The following is a 20,490-nucleotide window of genomic DNA, read 5'->3' on the forward strand; positions in this document are numbered from 1 at the left end:
AGTCGCGCTGAGGGCTGTTTCAGCTGCTGGCAGTGTATGCGTGCAGATAGGACTGAAATGCCATCCTTGCCTACCTCCCCCCAAGACACCGTGTTTTCTACTGCGCTTCCAAGAGAGCTCACAGCCCCCGTCCCGTGCTGGATAAGGATCTGATCTTCTTTTGCTTACCAACAGTTCTGCTGCAAGAGTGTTAAATGCAGGTTAGACAAAATAAGAGATCTTTCTAGTGACTCATTTGGTCCCTTTCTTCTTCCCAGCTGGTCTAAGTCATACACAGCTGTGAGAACATTAGCTCTGAAATTCTGAGCAGCAGACACTTTATATGCGGGGATGCGTTCCTTTATATCTCATGGCCCACATGGTGATGGCTTCTAAATCTCTTATCATAACTGCCTCAGGCTGGAAACAATTTTTTTGTACCAGCCGATGTAAAGATGACATTTCTTGAGCTGAGGGAATTTAATGTGATTGTGCTGTTCTCCAGGCCTCAAAAAGATTATGCTGTGACTTCCATTCATCACAAAAATGGGGCGCTTTAGTTGCTTTTTCTAATTCCCAGATAGGAATCATGAAATTATTTTGGGGGAATAATGTTGTTCAAGAATAACTGGTGACAATTACACAAAGGTGTTTTATTGAGCTATGTTCTGTGCTATTCTGCAAGAACGGGGAAATGAATAAATATGCTAGTAAGATGTAATATTGCAATGACTGTGCTTTGCCATTGTTGAATGATACAGCACCTGGTAACTTTGCAAATGTATGCAAAACCTCTCTTCTTTAATTGATTCTTTTTTGCTATTTGTCTTGGTTCATTTTCTGTTCAGCAATGTTTGTTTTCATATTAACGGTGGCTTTTTTTTTTCAACTCATGGATGCACAGTGCTGGCAATGTAGCGGAGTCTTACCCTGGTCTCAGGTGTGCTCATCTGCATGGCTCCTTGTTCACTGAGGTGTGAAGGGGACTGTGTGTGTTTAGGGCAACTTGCATTTACTGAAGAAGCAGAGGTCAAACCCAAGGTGTGTTTTACCTGCTCTCATACATCTATGACTTCTTTTCTTTTTTTTTTTTTAAAGGTTTCGATCTAATGGCACTTGACTACTTCAGAACAAGTGTAGCTGCAGCCTGATTGCTCAGGCTGCTAGTGTACGCGTGCATTCTGCATTGGAAGTTTGTAGTTTTCTTTTACAGGCGGTATTTTTAATTTGTTCGAATGTGTCATCTTCACTGAGGTCCATCCCTTCAGACAAGATGTCCGATGTCCTGAGGGTCCCATGCCAGAAGAGGATAAGTTAGGATTAATTGCCACCACATCATGTTCCAGTTTGCTTGGAAATGAACAGTCTTAAAACAGTTATTCTCTTCCCTTATTATTCATCCTGTTAGTTCACATACCAAGTATCTTTGGTCTCCTTTATAACATGCAGAAATGTTTTTGGGAGCAGAGCTGGGTATGAATGCTCTAAATAGCACGACACATGGAAGGGACAGCGTTTCATACTGCTGGTGGTCTTAAAACTGGTCTAAGATGGTCTTAGAGCACATCAAAAGGCCTGAGTGTCCTTGGGGATGCATAGCTCTCTTATCTGGTTATGACTTCTCTACTGTTCCTGTCTGTGTGGGATATTTATTTTTTTTTAATATAACATTGATTATACAGGAGTTGTTTCCTAAAATGTGGTGTTTGCCCATGACTTCAAGCTGTTGTTTATGAGTGATGCTTATCTCCCTGCAAAAGCGCCCTTGGATGTCAGTGTAATCACTTGCATTGCCTGCCAGTGCAACAAAGGGCTGCAGGACTAGGCCTGGTGTAGTTATCTTAAATAATGAAAATCGGGAACACGGCTAGAAGTTAATGCCACTGAAAGAGAATCTGGTAAATAACTTAGCAGATTCACAAAACTGGAAGAAATTGTTGTACGCTTCTGTGACATCTGGAGGCATTCTGTCTCAATTGTAATTTGCTGTTCTTCAGAGTAAAACAGTCTCTTTTTTAACATATTGTGTAGTTTTACCATACTGATGGGTTCCCAAAAAGCTTTCAGCCACCACTGCCAACAAAAAACTTGTCTGGGTTCAGCAATGTTGAAAAAGCAATGTACATGGGGACGGTCAAAGACTTTACTTTGGAGAATCAGTTCTCCGTGTTGTTAACAATACGTTTACTTTGTTGCCGGTACCTTGTCCTTCAGTCTACATGTAATACTGTCATGAAAGCAGTAGTATTGGTTCTTAAAGGCTCATGTTTTCCTGATAACTCTTTTCCAGCCTGAAAACAGCAGCTTATGTCATAGCACTGACTTTGCTGTGGAAAGGTTATGATATCAGGAATTGAATTGATTATCACTTCAGCTGTGTGACTGGTAACAAGAACATAGGAACTTGTTAACAAAAATGGCATTTTAAATAGATTTCTATGGGGAGGAAAAAATGGGCAAAACCGCATGTATATGCAGAGTTGCTCCAACTCAATATTCAGAAACAGTGTTTAAGCTTTTTTACTATCCCACCAATCTTTTGTTTTGTTACTATTGTAGTGAGGTAAAGTTCACTTGTGCAAAATATTAATGCATAAAAGGAGCTGTGAATAATGAAAAGCAAACTGCTAAATGTGCTAGTTAATAAATTACAGGTGATTTTTTTGGTTGCTGTATTGACCCAGCCTTATTTGGGAGATACATGCTCTTTTTCTTGTAGTTTTGAAAGCTTAATTTTTACAATGGTGAATCCAATTAACAAAGAAGAAAAGCTTGTCTTTTCTTTATTTCTTTTTTTTTTTTCCTCAGCTTTAAATATTCGTGTGCTGTTCTTTAATTGCTCTAGCTTGAAGTTAGCATTCTTAGAGAGGGGGCTTTCTGATTCTCCTCCTGGTCTTTCCTTTATTGTGGCTTCTCTTTTGTGTCTCCCTCCCACTTGTCTTATTTCCACTTTGTAAATTTTATTCTTACCTTCTTTCTTTTGTTTCCAACTTTATTCTTTAGCATACCTATTTTTGTGTATCTCCTCCCTATATATCAGGGGGAGGGGGTGGGTGAGTGTGGTGGTGTTGCATTTAGTGGGGCCACTTACTGCTGTGACTATGGGCCTGGCACTGATGCATGAACAGCCTGTCTGCTGTAGGTCTGGCTGCGTTCAAAAGAAGCAGTCAGATGCACGAATAGCATGGTTTATTTTTATGCAGCATATACAGATTCTTTAAGATTGCTGGTGATAAACACACTAAACTGCAGAATAGCTACATAGCTTTAAAGCTGTGATTGCAATCACAAGCTTGATTTCCCGGCTAAGCACTCGGTGTGGCCAAGGTTGTGAACCTCACTAAAAGGTGTCCCTTTTCAGGGCACAAGGAGGAAAAACCCCATTGATCTGTCCCTACAATTTGGTGTTGAATTCTCATCCCACCATTAGGTATGACAAAGTGAGTGGGTGGGACTGTGGTCAAGGTATCATTCCTTGTCTCCCAACAGGGGGGAAGTTGGACAGTAGGAATGTAAGAAAGCACTTGATTCACAGAAAACCTATTCTCACCTTTGAAACACAGCAGGTTATCTTTCAAGATATCTTCGACTGCATGACCACAGTGCAAGTTCTCATTAAATGTTCTTACTGTCTTCACAATCACTTGCAGTATATTTGAAAATGTCTGCAGTGTCCTGACAGAGTATAGTCTCTTGGAAGCTCTTGGTAAATTTAAATAATCTCACAAGAAATTTGATGTTAGTGCTCCATGGAAATGGATTAGCCTCAATTCACTGGGTCTGGAGGAAAGGGGAGAATCTTTGCTGTTCCTTGTGTTTCTGGATGTAGAAAGTGTAGGTAGTGCCCACGGGCAGTGGAAACCGAAATAGTCTCTCTGGAAGTGCAGCAGATAGAGTTTGTAATCATGTCTCTACAGCATAATGCACATTTCATCTTCAGGGTGCCATGTGCTAGTGGAGATCCTTTGATAGACAAATGCATGTCTCGTGCCAGGATGCAACTCATGGTCCCCAAGCTGTAACTTGTGTCTTTCAGCACTGACAGAACTAATATTTTACGCATCTATAGATTAAATGCATGTTGCACAAGCAGTAAAAACAGAGGAGGACAAAGAATGCAATCTGTTTCTTCCACGAAGTGAGAAACTATTAAAAAACAAAACCAAACCCATTGTTGCTTCTGTCTGTGGCCTCCACAAGATGGAACTCGCCATGTCTTTTGTGGCAGTAGCAAGGATCTTCTGGGTCTGCAGTGGTAAAATGAATGCTTGCTGCAAGGTGAGGAGGACTTTGTTTTTAATTCTTGAGGACCCATCTGCTGGCTGAAAGTGTGGAGGGAGATTTTTGCAGAAAGCAAGGGATGTGATGGAGAAGCTTTGGGATCCAGCAGCTGTCTGGGGGAAGGGGACATTACACAAAATTTACTTTCCACTTTAAGTCCTAATAGAGAGTTAGTATTGGATCCGTGTATATTTGGTATATGTCTTGCCCTGAACGTCTTTTAGTGACTGTTTGGCTTCTATATGAGGCAGTAAGAGGTGAAGAAGGGCACAAGAATTACAAGCTTAGCAATTCTTTTCTTTTCTTCTTTCTTTTCGCATTTTGCCTGTTCAGAGATTTTTGGGTCACAAATATTGATTTCTTTTTTCCATTTTTAATTGGGAGGTGGGGAAACTGTGGCACATGACTGCACTGTTTTCTGAGAAGCAGGAGAAAGCTCTGTTCTTTTTAAATCGAATCTCAGCATGAAAAATAGATCTTTTTAGGGGAGAGAAAAAAAAAAAAAAGGTCAGATTTGGGGCCAGTTTCCAGTGTCTCTTAAAGCTTTAGAAAAAGCAAAGCACATGGTCACACAGCCTTTAGTTAGCTCTCTGTCCATATTAATTCAGGTTTCATCCAGGCTAGGGCTTTTTCAGAGTTACTGAATTAACTTCAGTAGTTAGTGTGCAGTATTGGCAAAGAGAAGGTGACAGGGGATTTTGCCACTTATGCATGGAAAAGCTTGCCTGCTTCCCCCCCTCCCGTCCAGCCTTTTTGTCTTTCATTCATTTTATACTTAGCATAGCAAAAATCATCAGAGGGCAAGGCTGGGTCTCCCCTTCTAAAAACAGAAAGTATTGCTTAAAAAGAAAATGTACTGAAAGTTCACAGCCTCTCTAGCTGATTAGTAATTGTGTGTTTTGTTAGGATCTTTTCTTATTTTGGATGGCTTTTTTTTTTTTCCCCCACTGTATTGTTCTGGTGCTGGTCAGTCATGCCCACAAAGCCAGACTTTGACACTTTGCTGAAACTCATTAATGTCATGGTAGTCCTTTCTGCCACTAACTCTTGCCTCATCAAGAATAAGTAATTCTGCATCACTTTGCTGCTTTGGTGTGCTGAGATTTCCCTATTTTGGAGCAGAAGTAATGTTTCCTTTGTATTTATTTTTTTTCCAATCAATTGTGCTCTTCCCTGTTTTCTCATCTCTTTCTATTGAATTATCATAGAATGGTTTGGGTCGGAAGGCACCTTTAAAGATCATCTAATCAAACCCCCCTGCAATCTTCAACTAGATCAGGTTGCTCAGAGCCCTGTCCAACCTAACCTTGAATGTTTCCAGGGATAAATTACATCAATTTTATTAAGAGTTTGAAATTCATATTCATCCAATTTTTTTTTTGTTTGTTAATCAATGATTCTTGCGAATGTGGAGAGGATCCCATTTTGTGAATGGCAAATGTCTAACATGACTGACATCAGTCACACTGGCTTCTTCTTCCCTGAGAGTAGGCTGCGTGGCTTTTTGACCTGGAAGCCTATACAATTTTTCTTGTAGATATCTATGCTAATGTATGTTTGCGTTAATGAAGGGAAGGTTGGTACAATGAGCTTTGGTGATTTGCTTTTAATAGCTTTCCCTTTCCTATGCAAAAACGCTTTGGCTGCGAGAGATTTCTATCTCACAGCTCCATTGTGCTTCAGAAAGAGAGTTCAGTCACTGAACTCCTCCTAGGCTTTTCAGATAAGGTTCAAAACCGTCAACATGAGGGTGCATTTGCAGGTGCTATAGCTGCTGAGGAGTTACCTTTGGATGCTCTGTCGAGTTAAAGGATAGTGGTTTCATCATCCCACCCAGAGAATGGAGAAAAATGTGCACCAGGAGGTGCTAGCGTAATTTGCAGATGTTTAGTAAGAGCATAGTGTCAGGTGAGAGGCATTCTAAAAACTAGGGACTGAGTTTTAAAAATTGATAAAAAGACATCTGCTTAAGTAGAAACTGTTTCCTGTAATTTCATGGGACTTTTCCAAGCCTTTTATTTTTACTAAGAAAAAGGCGAGTGTCATGGCTGCAAAATCTTCAAAGTGCTTCTCTTTGCCCATCGGTGTCACCTGTGCCTTGTCTGGCACTGCCTTGCTGTTGTCTTCTCTGTGAGCTGATTTCATGCATACCTCAACCTATCTTAGTTGTGGAGATACGGCTATGTGAGGAGAAGCTGTTTGTCACCTCTCTGTCCGTGGCATTAAGCTTTTGCTGTCTTACCAGGTCACTGTGGTGGCTGCATGTAGGGGAATATACATAGTGAGAAAGACCTTCTGAACTTGGCAAGAAAATTGTTCAGAGGTGGATGTGTATTTCCCTACTGCTGCTATTTTTGAATGCATCCGTGAAGACAAGAGTGGAAACCAGTTTGTGCATTTCTCAGAAGCTTTGTCATCTCTCTTGAGCAGTACTTAAAGTACTCCCGCATCATCCTCACAGGCAAGCTTAGGAAGTGTGGGTTAGATAAATGAACAATGCGGTGGATTGAACAGTGACTGACAGATAGAGCTCAGAGGGTTGTGGTTAGTGGCGCAGGGTCTAGTTGGAGGTCAGGAACAAGTGGTGTCCCTCAGGGGTCAGTACTGGATCCAGTCCTGTTCAATATATTCATCAATGACCTGGATGATGGGACAGTGTAGCATCAGCAAGTTTGCTGATGACACAAAACTGGGAGGAGTGGCTGACATGCCAGAAGGCTGTGCTGCCTTACAGCGTGACCTGGACAGGCTGGAGAGTTGGGCAGAGAGAAACCTGATGAAATTCAACAAGGGTAAGTGTAGGGTACTGCATCTGGGGAGGAATAACCCCATGCATCAGTACAGGTTGGGGGCTGACCTCCTGGAGAGCAGCTCTGTCCTGGTGGACAACAGGATGACCATGAGCCAGCAATGTGTCCTGGTGGCCAAGAAGGCCAATGGCATCCTGGGGTGCATCAAGAAGATTGTGGCCATCAGGTCGAGGGAGGTCATCCTTCCCCTCTACTCTGCCCTGGCAAGGCCACATCTGGAGTATTGTGTCCAGTTCTGGGCTCCCCAGTTCAAGAAGGACAAGGAACTGCTGGAGAGGGTCCAGCAAAGGGCTACAAAGATGATTAGGAGATTGGAACATCTCTCTCATGAGGAAAGGGTGAGGCACTTGGGTCATTTTAGTCTAGAGAAGAGAAGACTGAGGGAGAATCTTATTAGCACTTATAAATACTTAAAGGGAGGGTGCCAGCTGGATGGGAGCAGTCTTTTTTCAGTGGTGCCCAGTGATAGGACAAGAAGTAACGGGCACAAACTTGAACACAGGAATTTTCATCTTAACATGAGGAGGAACTTCTTTACTTTGAGGGTAGTGGAGCACTGGAACAGGCTGCCCAGAGAGGTGGTGGAGTCTCCCACTCCGGAGACATTCAAAACCCGCCTGGACGCCGTCCTGTGCAACCTGTTGTAGGTGACCCTGCTCTGGCGGGGGGGTTGGACTAGATGATCTCCACAAGTCCCTTCCAACCCTGACCATTCTGTGATTCTGTAATGTACTCTGCCAGTTTGGGAAGACATGCAGGCCCCAGCAATTTCAAGCGTGCTGTCAGCAGCAGCACCAGTTTTGTTGTGGCTAACAGTGTACAACCAGGGAGGATCTGTAGACCCTGCCCTTTCTCTCTTGCTCTGTTTGAGCCCGAACAGGATTTGGCTCCTGACCTTATTTGACGCTGCAGCTACAGCAGGTCATACTGTGCCCTCTGACATTTCAGAGGAACTCCGTAAGCATGCGGCTATTGACATCAGTATTTGGCCAACACTCTCATTTTTCCAGGTGTGTCTTCCTGGTTACAAAGATTGAATTTCAAGGTACATTCCCACATGATGACAATATGTCATCTCTCCCAACTGTATCTCTTCTAAAAGGGCATTTCTTTGTCCTGTTGTTTTTAATTGTTATGTATGCTTAATTCCTTCTCAGTCAGTAGTACACAGGATGATTCACATTCCCAAATTCACTTGACACTGAAAGTCTAAATCTGTTATCCTTTCAGAGATGGGTATATATTATAAACTGTTGAATTTTATATTAGAGATCAGAGGAGAATTGTAAATTCCTTCTGTATGCTTCCTAACACTTGTGGTCAGAGACTGTAATAAACAGTAAGAGATCAGGCTCATTATTCTAATTGCTTTGCGATAAGAACGCATTCTTCTCTTGGTATAAATAGCCACTGTTGCTATTGCAGCAACGCGGATTTGTGGCAGCTGAGAATGTGGCCTCAATGCAAACGCTGTGCTTTCTTCCTATGGCATACTTTTGGAAACAAATGTATTTTCTTGGATTAGAACGGGTTGTGACTTTGAAAGCCGCTGAATTGCTTCAGTTTCGGTGGAAGTCACTGGAAGTTGAATCCTTTGTAGGGTTCATGCTCATGACAGTATTTAGGCTTGTGCAGCAGGTCAACTGTTTGAACAGAGCTTGGATGAATACATAGATCTGGAGGTGCATGCATTCCAAAATCAGGGCCTAATTCACGCCTCTCCTTTAAATCTGATTTGAGATCAAATATTAAATAGTGCAGAAAAAATATCTAATTCCAGCAATTCCCATTCAGTCAAAAAAACCCCATCCCAACTGTTTAATGACATTGTGGGGCTTTGCTGTTATTGCAGGAGCCAAAGGCAAGCAGGATGCAGACTGTGTTATCAGAGTTAGTACCAAACTTGAAGCTGCTTTATCAGATTATGAATGAGGTGAATGATAAACTAGGGTTGAGATGCGGGTTTTATGTGGACTGCTTAATAAGAAGAATTCCCTGGTAGCTTTCTCCTCATCTATCAAAGTTAAGTTTTTTACTCTTAGAACAGATTATTTGTAATAGATGTTTCAGTGGAGGTAGGGGTAGAGGACTATTACTCTATTCCATTTTTTTAAAGAGAAATAAATAGCCCTGAAGGGAGGTAGTAAATTTTTGCATTATAGATTAGGTAATATAGTAAAAATAAACTGTACAGTAAATGTAGGGACAAAATTTGAGTAGTAAATTCTTACTACAAGGTGCCTTCCCTCTTACATTGTAAATTACTTAATTTCCGGCATTTGACATGTCAGCCCCATTCCCACATCCACCTTGCACTAAGAATCAAAATGAAAACCATCAGCTGCAGCACTCTATCATTTTGTGTTTCCAGTGGAGATAATTTAAGTATAACACAGTGACATTGAATATTGATAGAAAGATGACAGGCTGTGATTAAAGTTTTGTGCTGGGTAAAATAAATGGCTGGAGGATTGAAGAGAAAATGACAAACATATTGTTCGGTATTGTGTAGTATCTTGTTTTTTAATAACACTAATCAAATGTCCATTATTGGTTTTAAGCACTAGAAAAATTGTTCTTCCTCCTTGTTTTGAGCAGGCCTTTCAGAAAAGAAAAAGCAGATATAAAATATGTACATTTCACAGAAAATACAAGGTGGTAGTTCTGTCCTTAAGATGCTGATATCAGGTATTTTTTTCTATGGGCAAGGGAAAGATGTCATTATTCTTAGCAGATTGTTTTCAGATTTCAGTTTAGATTCTAATCCTTCAGCATCCTGCATGCAGTAGGTAATATTTTACTGAGTGGAAAAATTTGGGGATAATGAGTGTAGCTCATAGGCTTAGGGGTTTTTTTAAACATTTGGCAGAAAATCCTATCAGATATTTATATTTTTCTGTTTACTGAGATCACTGTGAGGGGCCACGTATTTTTACATGAATATTATTTCTTATTTGTTGTTAATAGCCTCTTGCTATGAAAAATTCTGAATGTCTTAATGGAAGGAATTTTAGAAAAATATTTTATGAAGTCAGTTCAGGTTAATAGCATTTGAAAGGTCTGAGAAAATTCCTTAGGAGTCTTAGAATCCATCCATTGTAATAGAATGCGTTTTCCATTTTTTCTTAATTATACAATTTATAGAATTGGTGGTGTAACCTCATTATGCATGTGTACAAAATGCCCAAAAAGTGATTTAAGATATTAATGTGAGAATTTAATGAATCTTCAAGTGATAAATATTTTGACGCATTACAGATAATTTAGATTTTCTTTGTGTGTGTGTGTGTGTGGAGAGTGAAATTTATGGGAGGGGGTGCAAGTTCTGCCTGGTTCATCACTTTGTTAACATACAGTTATTGCTGTAAAGCACAATGCTTCATTAAATCAAAATCTGTGGAACTAGAGAGAAAAATGGAATTCTTGAAGGAGATCAGATACCCTGGTCCCACTTGCAGTTGGTCCAGGGCAGTACTTTGCTTCTAGCCCTCTCTCCTAATGCACACTTTGTCTTGCCTTCTGCTTTAAAGACTGTATTCTCAATAATGCTTTTCAGCTACAAATTCAAAGTAAGAAACCACCTACACTCACAGCTCCCCTTTGTGTACCCTGCTTTGACAATTTGGTGCATGCATTGGAAAACTCCAACCCTCACTTTGTAGCGCTGTGAAATGCATAATAGTTACATGGTACGCTGATTTTGCTTCAACCTCACTACCATTATGTTAGAAAGAAAATATGTATACAAGTTAAAAAAGCTTATTTCCTTCATACATATACATCTTCACATACGTACATTCACCTTCATGTGTTGTGAAGTCCTTCACATGAGGGTAAACTAACACAATTCAAATTATTTGCAAACAAAATATGTTATAAACATTATGTGTCATTTAGATGTTCTCAGCTAGTTTAAGCATGTGCTGCACTGTAGAATTTTCTATGCACGATCTTTCATTGGATCTCCATCTACAAACCAGAAGCTATCACAAGTAACAAAATGGTAGTGTTACTTGCTAGATAACAGCACGGGGTGGGGGGACGATAGAGGCAGTGAAGGAAAGAGTTCCGTTTTCAGCTGAAAAGAGTATAAAGACCTGTGGAGATTGTCCCTGTGGCCAGACCTGCAGAAATATACTGTCCCTGGTGTAAAAGTTCAGAGAGGGGCAAGGAGAGATGTGAAAGCAGCAAGGTCTATGCAGCAGGCAGCAGCAGTCTGAAGGAGGTTCTGTAGCGTTTGAGTGGTTGTGTTCCAGCGTGGCAGTTTTCCTGCCAAAGTGGTTTTGTCACACTTCAGTTCCATTCTTCCATTCTATAAGTGGGTGGTTTTTATTTGTTTGTTTGGTTTTTTTAATGGCCCTAGGCTGTCTACAGTGTTAAATATCTTAGATGAGCAGGTATCTGCTTATATTTGGGTTTCTCCACTAGGACTCCTCTGAAATTTGGCAGAAAGGGTCAAGGAGGGAATTTAACTGTTGCTCCTCTTGTTTTCTCACAAAGCCAAGAAGTGATAGCTCCTAACCCCAACATAAGTTAAAAAACTGTGGTAGGTGTTCTCTAGCAATATCATAGAGGTTAGATCACTCAACAAAGACACAGAAGACCTGGCTCCAGCTCTGGTGCCTGCTGCACCTCCAGGTATACTCTGCCCTGTGACATCCTTGAGTAGCAGAGAGGAGGATGCCATAGCCATTACATTGAGGGCTGGGCTGGTCACCTCTTTCCTCAAATCTGTCCCTTTCTGCACATTTGCCTCTGCTACTGGGATGCTGTAGAGAGCCGAGCGCCTGCTGTCACCCATTCTTCCAGCTGCATTAAAGTAGCATCCACATCTCTGCGCTGGATTGTCATGTCCTGTCTGGGTGTGATGGATGTCTTTTGAATAGGACTGTTGTGCAGAGGACTTGTCTGTGGCTTATAAGGTTTAGATATTAGAAAAGTCAGCCCAGAGCGAAATATTTAGGTGTCAAAAATGTAGGAGTCTAGAAGTTATATGGGGATTGTGAGGATTGCTTTCTTGGGATCTTGTGGTTCTGTATTCTCCAGTAGGTCAAACATCACATTTAAAGGTGGTCAGCTACTTGTTGTTTTCTAGACATTATTGTATGTTTTATAAGGGAGAAGGCAAGGTCAGAGAAGAAAATTGTGCTGGAGAAAGGTATTGCAAGATTCAGACTTTGCTTAGGAATTCTAGCTTGTCTCCATGGTAGATGTTAGAGCAGGTTGTTGTCTGACAGGGGAGTGTAGAGTCTCCTGACCTTCTAGGAGTGATTCTTGTTTTTCACATGAAGTGCAACAATAGTGCTGAACAGCAAACAAGTGTTGTCAGTGAGCTTTGAAATAAGGGAGTAGAAAGAATGTCTCATGCACTGGGGGACAACCACACAATCAGAACAATATGAAGTCAATTCATGAGATTTTTGCCTCCTGAGGAGATTGGAGAGAAGAGACGCAATGCAAGGAATCAAATTGTGAAACTGAGGTTGTATGGAGGGGTTTATAGGATTAGGGAGACTTCACAAGAACTAAAAAACAAAAGGTTTTGATTTCAGATCTCTAAAAAGGGTGACCATCTAATGTGCAGGTCAAGGGGAAAAAAAAAGTTTTGCTGTTTGGGCAGAGTCCAGATTTTCTTTGTCTCTTTTCCTGCACCTTCTTTCTTCTTTTATGTTCATCAGCTGAGAGCTGTGATCTGGCAAGCCCTAGATATACCTTTTCCCTAATCAGTCTGCCCTTGCACACCAGCCAGATGGAGAAAACGGGGTTATGTGCGTCCCTCTCCTACAAGCCTCATGTGACCCACCAATAGGAACATTGTAGTCCTTAGTTTGTTCAAAAGGTTTGTTGTAGGCATCTTAAAATCATAGAATAGAATCATAGAATCGTTTAGGTTGGAAGGGACCTTGAAGATCGAGTTCCAACCCCCTCCCTGCCATGGGCAGGGACACCTCCCACTAGACCAGGTTGCTCACAGCCCCATCCAGCCTGGCCTTGAACACCTCCAGGGATGGGGCATACACAGCTTCCCTGGGCAACCTGTTCCAGTGCCTCACCACCATATAACAGCTAAGGTTAAAGATTAAGAACAGATCAGGCTGGAAACCCTTTTTATATGAAGGACAGAAGCAAAACATGTTTCTGAAGTTGTAAATACTTGTTAAATATAAGGGGTATTAATGCATGACTCTGAATTAATATGATAAACCAAATCAGAGGGGTGGATTTCTGCTAACAGTAAAGCAATATGGTTGCCTGCCTTCCTCTAAGTATTATTATTACTCCACACTTTCCTTTGCTTGCTTCCTATGTTCACTCCATGGCTGTTGCCTTAAGAAAAGGCAACAAAGACATAACTAAATGAAGAGTAGGAAGAGCTAGTTTATTCCCTGTTGTGCAAAATATAAATAGAAGTGACCAAAATACAGAGAAACTTTCCCTAGTTTGTACAATAGATCAACAAAGAATGGGGATACAGAGCAAAGTCTTTTAATTCGCATTGCCCTTTTCTGCAAGCCTCAAAACTTTCCAATCATTTTCATTGTTGTAATGAAAATCCCTGTTGGTTCTGCCAGACTATTTTTGTTGCGTTTTGCTTGCTTTCTTGCCAGAGAAAACTGCCTTTAGGGTCAGTGAAGGCAGCGTCAACATGCGTGCCAGGTACTCAGAAAAGGTAAGTACATGCTTTCCTGAATCTGCACTTTAGTGTGGCTCACCTATTAGAAGTTGTCCAGAGTATTAGCTCTTAGTTTAATCTCCCCTCATAAGTTAGCTTTTGTTTATGCAGTTTCTAAACAGATGTCTTACCACGTAGCCTTTTAGCTTCAGTCTCACTCCCTTGGCTTTCAAGATGTGGCTTCTTACAGGGATTTCCCATAAAATAAGCAACATCTATCAACTCACGGTGTTGACCCCAGGGTGTTATAAACCACTTTTAACAATTCACTCACCAAGGGGCATTCCTAAAAATTAGAGTTGATGAGATTTACAAGTAGTGACATCTCCCTCTGTTGATTCCGATTTTCTTTTGAGGAGATTTTGGGGGACTTTGTTTTGTTTAAATAGGGTTTAATATAAAATCCTTTGGCTATTTTTATGCAGGCATGTTTTCATTTAAGCTATAACGTTCAGGAACTGAATGTGCCTTTTATATGCCTGCAGGGCCCTCAATAGGAAAGTCGTGTTCTTGTAGTTCCAGTTAGCACTATAAATAGCTTTAGAATAATGTTGTGCTGAGAGCCACATAGGCAGCCCCCATTGATATCTCTGGGAATCTTGTGAAAAGGCGGAGAAGCAAAGTTCTTTGGACTTCAAGGAAGAGAGAGAGGATTCTTGCTGGATATGACTCTCAATATGAATTTCACCCAATATTATGTGTAGATTGAAGATATCCACCAGTTTCCTTGTACTCTACAGTCTCCAGTGTTGTTTCCTAGACAACTACTTGAGACTTGCTAAAGCTATCTGCAATTACAATTTCAATTGCTGCTTTATGAAGAGAACTCAAGGATAGACCTCTCTGTTCCACATTCATTTCCTCCTGTCCATAAATAGTTCTGTTTCTCTGACAGCTCTTTCATCATCAACTTGACCTAATCCAGAATTCTCCCTGCTGCGTCCTTTTGTGTTGCTGTGGATGTCTCAGCCATTCTTCAAGTCAGGTTATGCCTGCTCTTATAGATCCTTCTACATAGCATCCTTGAGATAAGACCTGTCCCAGCTATCCATCCAGCTAAAAAATTACTTGGGTTAAGTCTTGGGTCTCACTTCAGCATCCATTTCTCTGGCCATGACTTGACAAAAGCAGTCTTGCCCTACTCTCATCCATTCACAGTGCTGTTGCCACTGCAATGACTGTTCTTTCTCTTTTTTTTTTTTTTTTTTTTAAATTTTAATTCTGTGTTTCTGATCATTTCACTTTGTTTGCTTTTCTCCATTGGTTCCCTCAGTCCTGTCACATCAAACATGACTACTAACCTTTAATGTCAAGGTTTCTCACAACCTTTTACCACCTACTCAGTCTTTTTTTGATGTGGGTTTTGTGGTTTGTTTTTTTTTTTATGTGAAGACCAACTTCCATCTCCGGATGTTAAACCACATTGTTATCTATCACTTGCCCGTTATGGTTTTATACTAGCATCTTTTGCCTTTCTTACCTGATTGCTTGATGGACAGATGGAGATCTTGGATATCCACTGAGCTGTTTCATTGGTCCCCTGCAAGTTCTTAGAATTCTCATTCACTGTGATACCTCAGTGTCCTTGACAGTGTTTAGACTAATTAGTTACTGATGTAACTAATTAAACTGTTGTACTGTAACTAATGTGCCATGTTCAGTCCACTGTTGTCTGAGTGTTTCTTTGAACATCCTCGCCTGCTCCTATCCTAGCTCCTGTTGTTTGTTGTAAACTTAATAGTCTTTCTAAGAAAAAGGACCATCATCATAATCTGTTTGGTGCTTGTACAGACAAATTGTACAAATTGCCTGGCAATTTGGACTCTTGAGCACTCTGGCACTTGGAAGTTCACAATCAGTAGGTGATTAAGGTGTGCTTTGTTGTTGCTGGGTCTATATAAATGGCTGGTGGGCTGGGATTTGTTGTGGATTCAATGGTGTTCCTGGCACCTCCATTGAACTTGCCACATACATCACTTTGATAGTGACGTACAGACAGGTGTGTAGCACCTAGAAGTTGATACATCATAAAATATATATGAGTATAGGAATAATATAAAATCTGATCCAATCTCGAGCCGTCATTTTGAAAAGTTGCATACCTGCAAAACCTCACTGTGTTCAGTACAGGCATCCACACACTTTTAGCTTCATGGACACTGCAAATGCACTCTCAGTGTGGATTGAACACAAATAAATCAAATTGAGCTTGATTTTACACCTGATGTGAAAGCTAAAGATTTTTGCATGCTGGGGACAACATAATTTCTAATAATTGTTTGGTATGTGTTTCTGTGTCAGCTATTTGGAGCTTTCAAATAATGCTGATTTTAAAAGTGTGTTTGAAAAATGCTTCTAAGCACTGAATTTCAAAATACAGGCTAAAAGATGCAGAGTCCTTGGGTTTAGGTATGTTCGGAATATCCAAGTATATGTGCATTCACTGATTTCAGTTGAAAAGTTTAACATAACATCTTAGTATCTTAGTTCAAGATGTATCAGAGTTTTACAGATACAATGACAAAACAGAGATGTCCTTAAAATAAAAGCAAGCTATTAGCAGTATGTTCAGTAATTGCTGATTACTAAAATGGGTGTAAAACTTAGATGCGATCAAAAGCGTTGACCGACGAGCTGAGTCATGACCAATAACGGCAGCTCAGGCACCATTACGCTGTATTTTTATGTATGCTATTTATCTTCTCCACTCTGAATACTACATACATCACTATCTCTGCCCTAGTTTTGTCAATAGAGCTCTTCATTAAATTGAATAGCCAAAACAAGCTATCCACTGGAAATTATGATTTAGGTCTCTAGTGTATTTTCTGAGCCTTTAATAATAAGCCATATATAGCTGCAAACGTTTTTAAAAAGCAAGTAAATGGGCTTATGTATGTCTTCAGGGAAATGTTTTGACTCTGTAACCATGATGATGTGACTGACAAGTAGAGAAACAGTGGGGGTTATTTTATTTTTCTGGCTCGGTAGGTGAAATGCTACCTGGATGGAACACAGAAGTGTAATCCAGTGAAGATTTTTTTCCTCTTTCTAATTAGTGATACTCTGAGCTCCTCAGGGGAGACCAATTTGTGGACCTCATGCTGCGTACTGCCTTCAATAAACATATATACTGACTCTAAGCACAGATCAAGTAGCTCAGCTTCTGGAGCTTAATTTTGCTCTCAGTCTGAAAATATTGCTGGGTGAATTTTACAGCTTGGCATCTTGTAGAGTTCGTAGAGTTAAAAACGTATCTTTGTTAGATTAATGAATTCATTGTGAGCAGTGCAACTCCTTTATCCTTCATTTAGAATAAAAGATAAGGTGGTATTTAATTTAGTCAGAAAACTTAAAATGAAATGGTTATTTTCCTTCTTTTAGTCACTTATAATTGCTTACTATTATACAGCAAATGATATAATTTGAAAAGCACTGTGAAAAAAAATATTGCAGTTATTAGATATCAGCATTCAAGTCTGTCTGGAAGTGTGTGTTGCCAGGGGAATCAGTGCTTCTGAGTCCCATCCCAGGCTCTGTCCCTGATCTGCTATATTTTAGCAGGCAACCTAATCTTTTGGTTCCTTAGAGACATCATGTATTAAATGGAGATGTGACCACATCAGTGAGCGGTGTGATGTTAGTGTTCAGTGTTTTGTTCTGAAAAACTGTCTATGCCTAGAATTCCCATTTACTTCATGTGCAAATATCTATTGGACACATCTCAGGAGCAGTATTTGTAATGTACATCTCTCATGTCTGAGAGATGATCAATGGTTTAAAACTATGAAGAAGTTTGGTATTTTGAATTTCCTAATACTTTTGTTTTTTCTTTGGTGAGATAACACAGTGAAAAAAACCCAAAGCACATTAGTGAGAGATAAGGACAACACTCAAAAGTGTTGAGACTGAAGGACAGGAAGAGTGTTGTAGTTTAATCTAATTTGATTCACCAGAGTTGAAGCAAGCACATTTCAGTCTAACAAGAAATTTAGTGTACCTATTTTCCAAAAGTTAGACCTGATTTAGTACAGTAAATCCTGTGGTTGCTCATACATGATCTTCTACATGAAATCCAGGAAAACCACATGACTGCTTTTAGAATGACAGGCCTATATATCCGATAGCATGAAGGAAGCTCTGACTGTGATCACAAGACCCCTGGACTTGTGTCTGATCCGGAGAAGGTCATACGCAGGCAGTGTATGCTGTACAGTTGGAAGCAACATCTTAGCACAAAGGGATTTTTTATGGCATCGGCTTTGTAATAGGGCCATAATTTTGCTGCTTTTCAGTTTGAAATAGCTTGTATCATCTCTGTGGAAGTATTTGAGCTGCTCTTGTTTTTTGTTGTTTGTATTTTCCTATCTAATAATAAGCTGTCACCCCAAAAGTTACTTGAAATAGCAACTATTCTCCCTGAACTCCAGTTTTATTTTCTTTTGGCTTTTATTTCAGCTGCGGGAGCCAGCTGCTCCAGAGAGTGTGGGAAGCTGACTTGGAGGCCTGTCAGCTGTTGATCCAAGGGTTTCAACTGAAAGAAACCAGTTGCTGTGTTTTTGAGGAAGAGGAGAACCAAATGGATGAGATGGAGATGACTGCTGATGGCCCGTCTGATTCTGAAAAAAGAAAAGAAGGTCACTTTCCGAAGGGCACAGAGTGGGGCACTGTTCCCTGTCCCAAACACAGTGAGCTAAAAAAGGTATCTGAAATATTCTACAGCTGCATTTCAAGCAATACTGCCGGTTTTCCTTTTGAGAGGAGAAGTTGAATCTGTGTAACAGGTCAGCAGGGCAGGTTAAGTATGAACTTAACATCTGGCCTCCAATCTGGGACATGAAAAAAATAGCTTATTAGCTCCTCAGAAGCCCTTCAACCCTTTATCCTTTCACCATCAGTCTTTTTAAAATGTGGAAATTATTCAGGCAGTGAACACAGAATGTACATCAGGATTTAAAGGAAAAACTATTAAGTATTTAACACAAATTATCAGCTGTTCCTCATCTCACTGACAAGTTTCACCCTGAGTTAGTTCTGCTGACTTGTTAGCCTGGATCTATGTTAGCTTAAATGGGGAGAAAGTAAGTTTTCCTCCCTTAGTGAAATGGTCAAAGGTTTCCTAGCTCAGACGCTGGTAGGCTTCCAGTATCCAACAAATATTAAAAGGAGGAAAGAATCATGAGGCTTAAAGGGTTTGACAAATTTCTGTTAAGTTTTTGTGTCCTGCTCTGGAATACCATCCTTGCTTAAAAATGTACAGCTACCTAATAATCTTTTAACTGCACCGCCAAGGTAAACAAGCTGTTAAAAAGATTCATCACTCAACTTGCACCGCTGTGACAAAAACACCCTCCAACCGGAGTTGTTAGTCTTATTACCTTGGAATTTGGTTGACAGAAATTAAAAATGTGCCTAATTGCACCTGATGTTAAAAGCCATTGAACAGTTGGTTACATTGAAAGCTGATGCCTAATTTTGCATTTATGCTGGCTGAGACTTAGTGGAAAGCAGGCCCTTGCCTTACTGTAAAATCTCCTCTTGTTAGTAAAAGTCTGGTTTTAAATTGGTCTTCAATAATACTTGCGGCCTTTTCCTAGGGAAAATGGTTCATGGACTGACTCCACATAAAGAGTATTTGGAAATGGTCAGCTGTGGCTTTGTTTTTTGTTTGGTGGTTTTGGTTTTTTTTTTTTCCTTTCACCCTCTCCCATAGTATTCCTGATGAGTCTGCTGAAGTAATATGAGCAGTTCTGTTGGTTATGGAAAGCTGCGCTCCCCTTTCAAAAGCACAGATGAGAAGCTCTGGAGGGTTTGGAGTTTTGTGACTTTGTGTAGCACCCTTGAGATTTGTGCTGTAGGTCATTAGCTATTTCACCACTGCAAGTACAGATCATTTCCCTGGAAATCACTATTGCTCTCCTAGAATGACATCTAGGCAACTGAAGTGTGGTGACTTCTGGTTCTGGAGAGAGGTGCAGGACTCAGAGGGACAGATTTCCCATATGTTTACTGGAAGAGGAAAGCATATTTGCTGTGCTTCCATTAAGCTGCTGCTTTTGAACTTGCTTTTTGATAATTTCCTCTCTGTCTTTATCAACCATAGAGTAAACTTATGTAGGCTATCCCCCTAACTTCAGTTCTTCATCTGGGCGCTTAAACTTGGCGATATAAATGCCTTTGCCTGGGATCTGGCCTGTCCTGGTACCCTGAATAAACTCCATTTTGAGAATGTGCCAAAATCCATTCAGAAGCTGATGTGCAAATGTAAATGTGAAAATGCCCATCAGTGATGGACCTGTGGAAGTATTCCTGCATCTGTTCCGACAGCACTCCTAGGACTGACACACCTGAAAGAAAAAAAGAAGCAGTTTTGTTAATATAAGAATGTTAATTTGTTTTCTAACTTGTAGAAGTTGAGCAATGCAGCTGCGTTTCATCACAGCTTACCCAATTCGCCTTCCTTTGTTTCAGTGCTGCCTGCAGCTTTGACCATTGGGGCAAAGTTATGCATCAGCGATGATTGCAACCCATTGCAACTGTAAAAAAAACCCAACATATAGACTGCGTTCTCGGTTATGGAATTAGGGTTGGTCAGCTTGCTTTTATACTTTCAGGGGCTGGGATGTTTTCCTTGTTGTGGCATATAGAAGTTTTACCTGAACTAGTTCGCTTTAGGTAGTAAAGCTGGTAGGGTCTCAGTAGAAGTGTCAGGCAGTATCTAAACTTTTAGAGAAGAGCTATAGCATA

At 40.5% G+C, this 20,490-nt stretch overlaps 1 protein-coding gene across 1 annotated transcript in view; it reads left to right on the forward strand.

Moving 5' to 3' along the window:
- The window catches only part of DISC1 (disrupted in schizophrenia 1), a 231,484-nt gene that overhangs the window by 187,805 nt on the left and 23,189 nt on the right, over nucleotides 1–20,490 (forward strand). The window contains 1 exon segment of the mRNA XM_009891161.1: nucleotides 18,202–18,445. Coding sequence (XP_009889463.1) covers nucleotides 18,202–18,445 — 244 coding nt within the window.

Source organism: Charadrius vociferus, unplaced genomic scaffold, assembly GCF_000708025.1.
Source record: "Charadrius vociferus isolate BGI_N301 unplaced genomic scaffold, ASM70802v2 scaffold78, whole genome shotgun sequence".
Classification (NCBI taxonomy): domain Eukaryota; kingdom Metazoa; phylum Chordata; class Aves; order Charadriiformes; family Charadriidae; genus Charadrius; species Charadrius vociferus.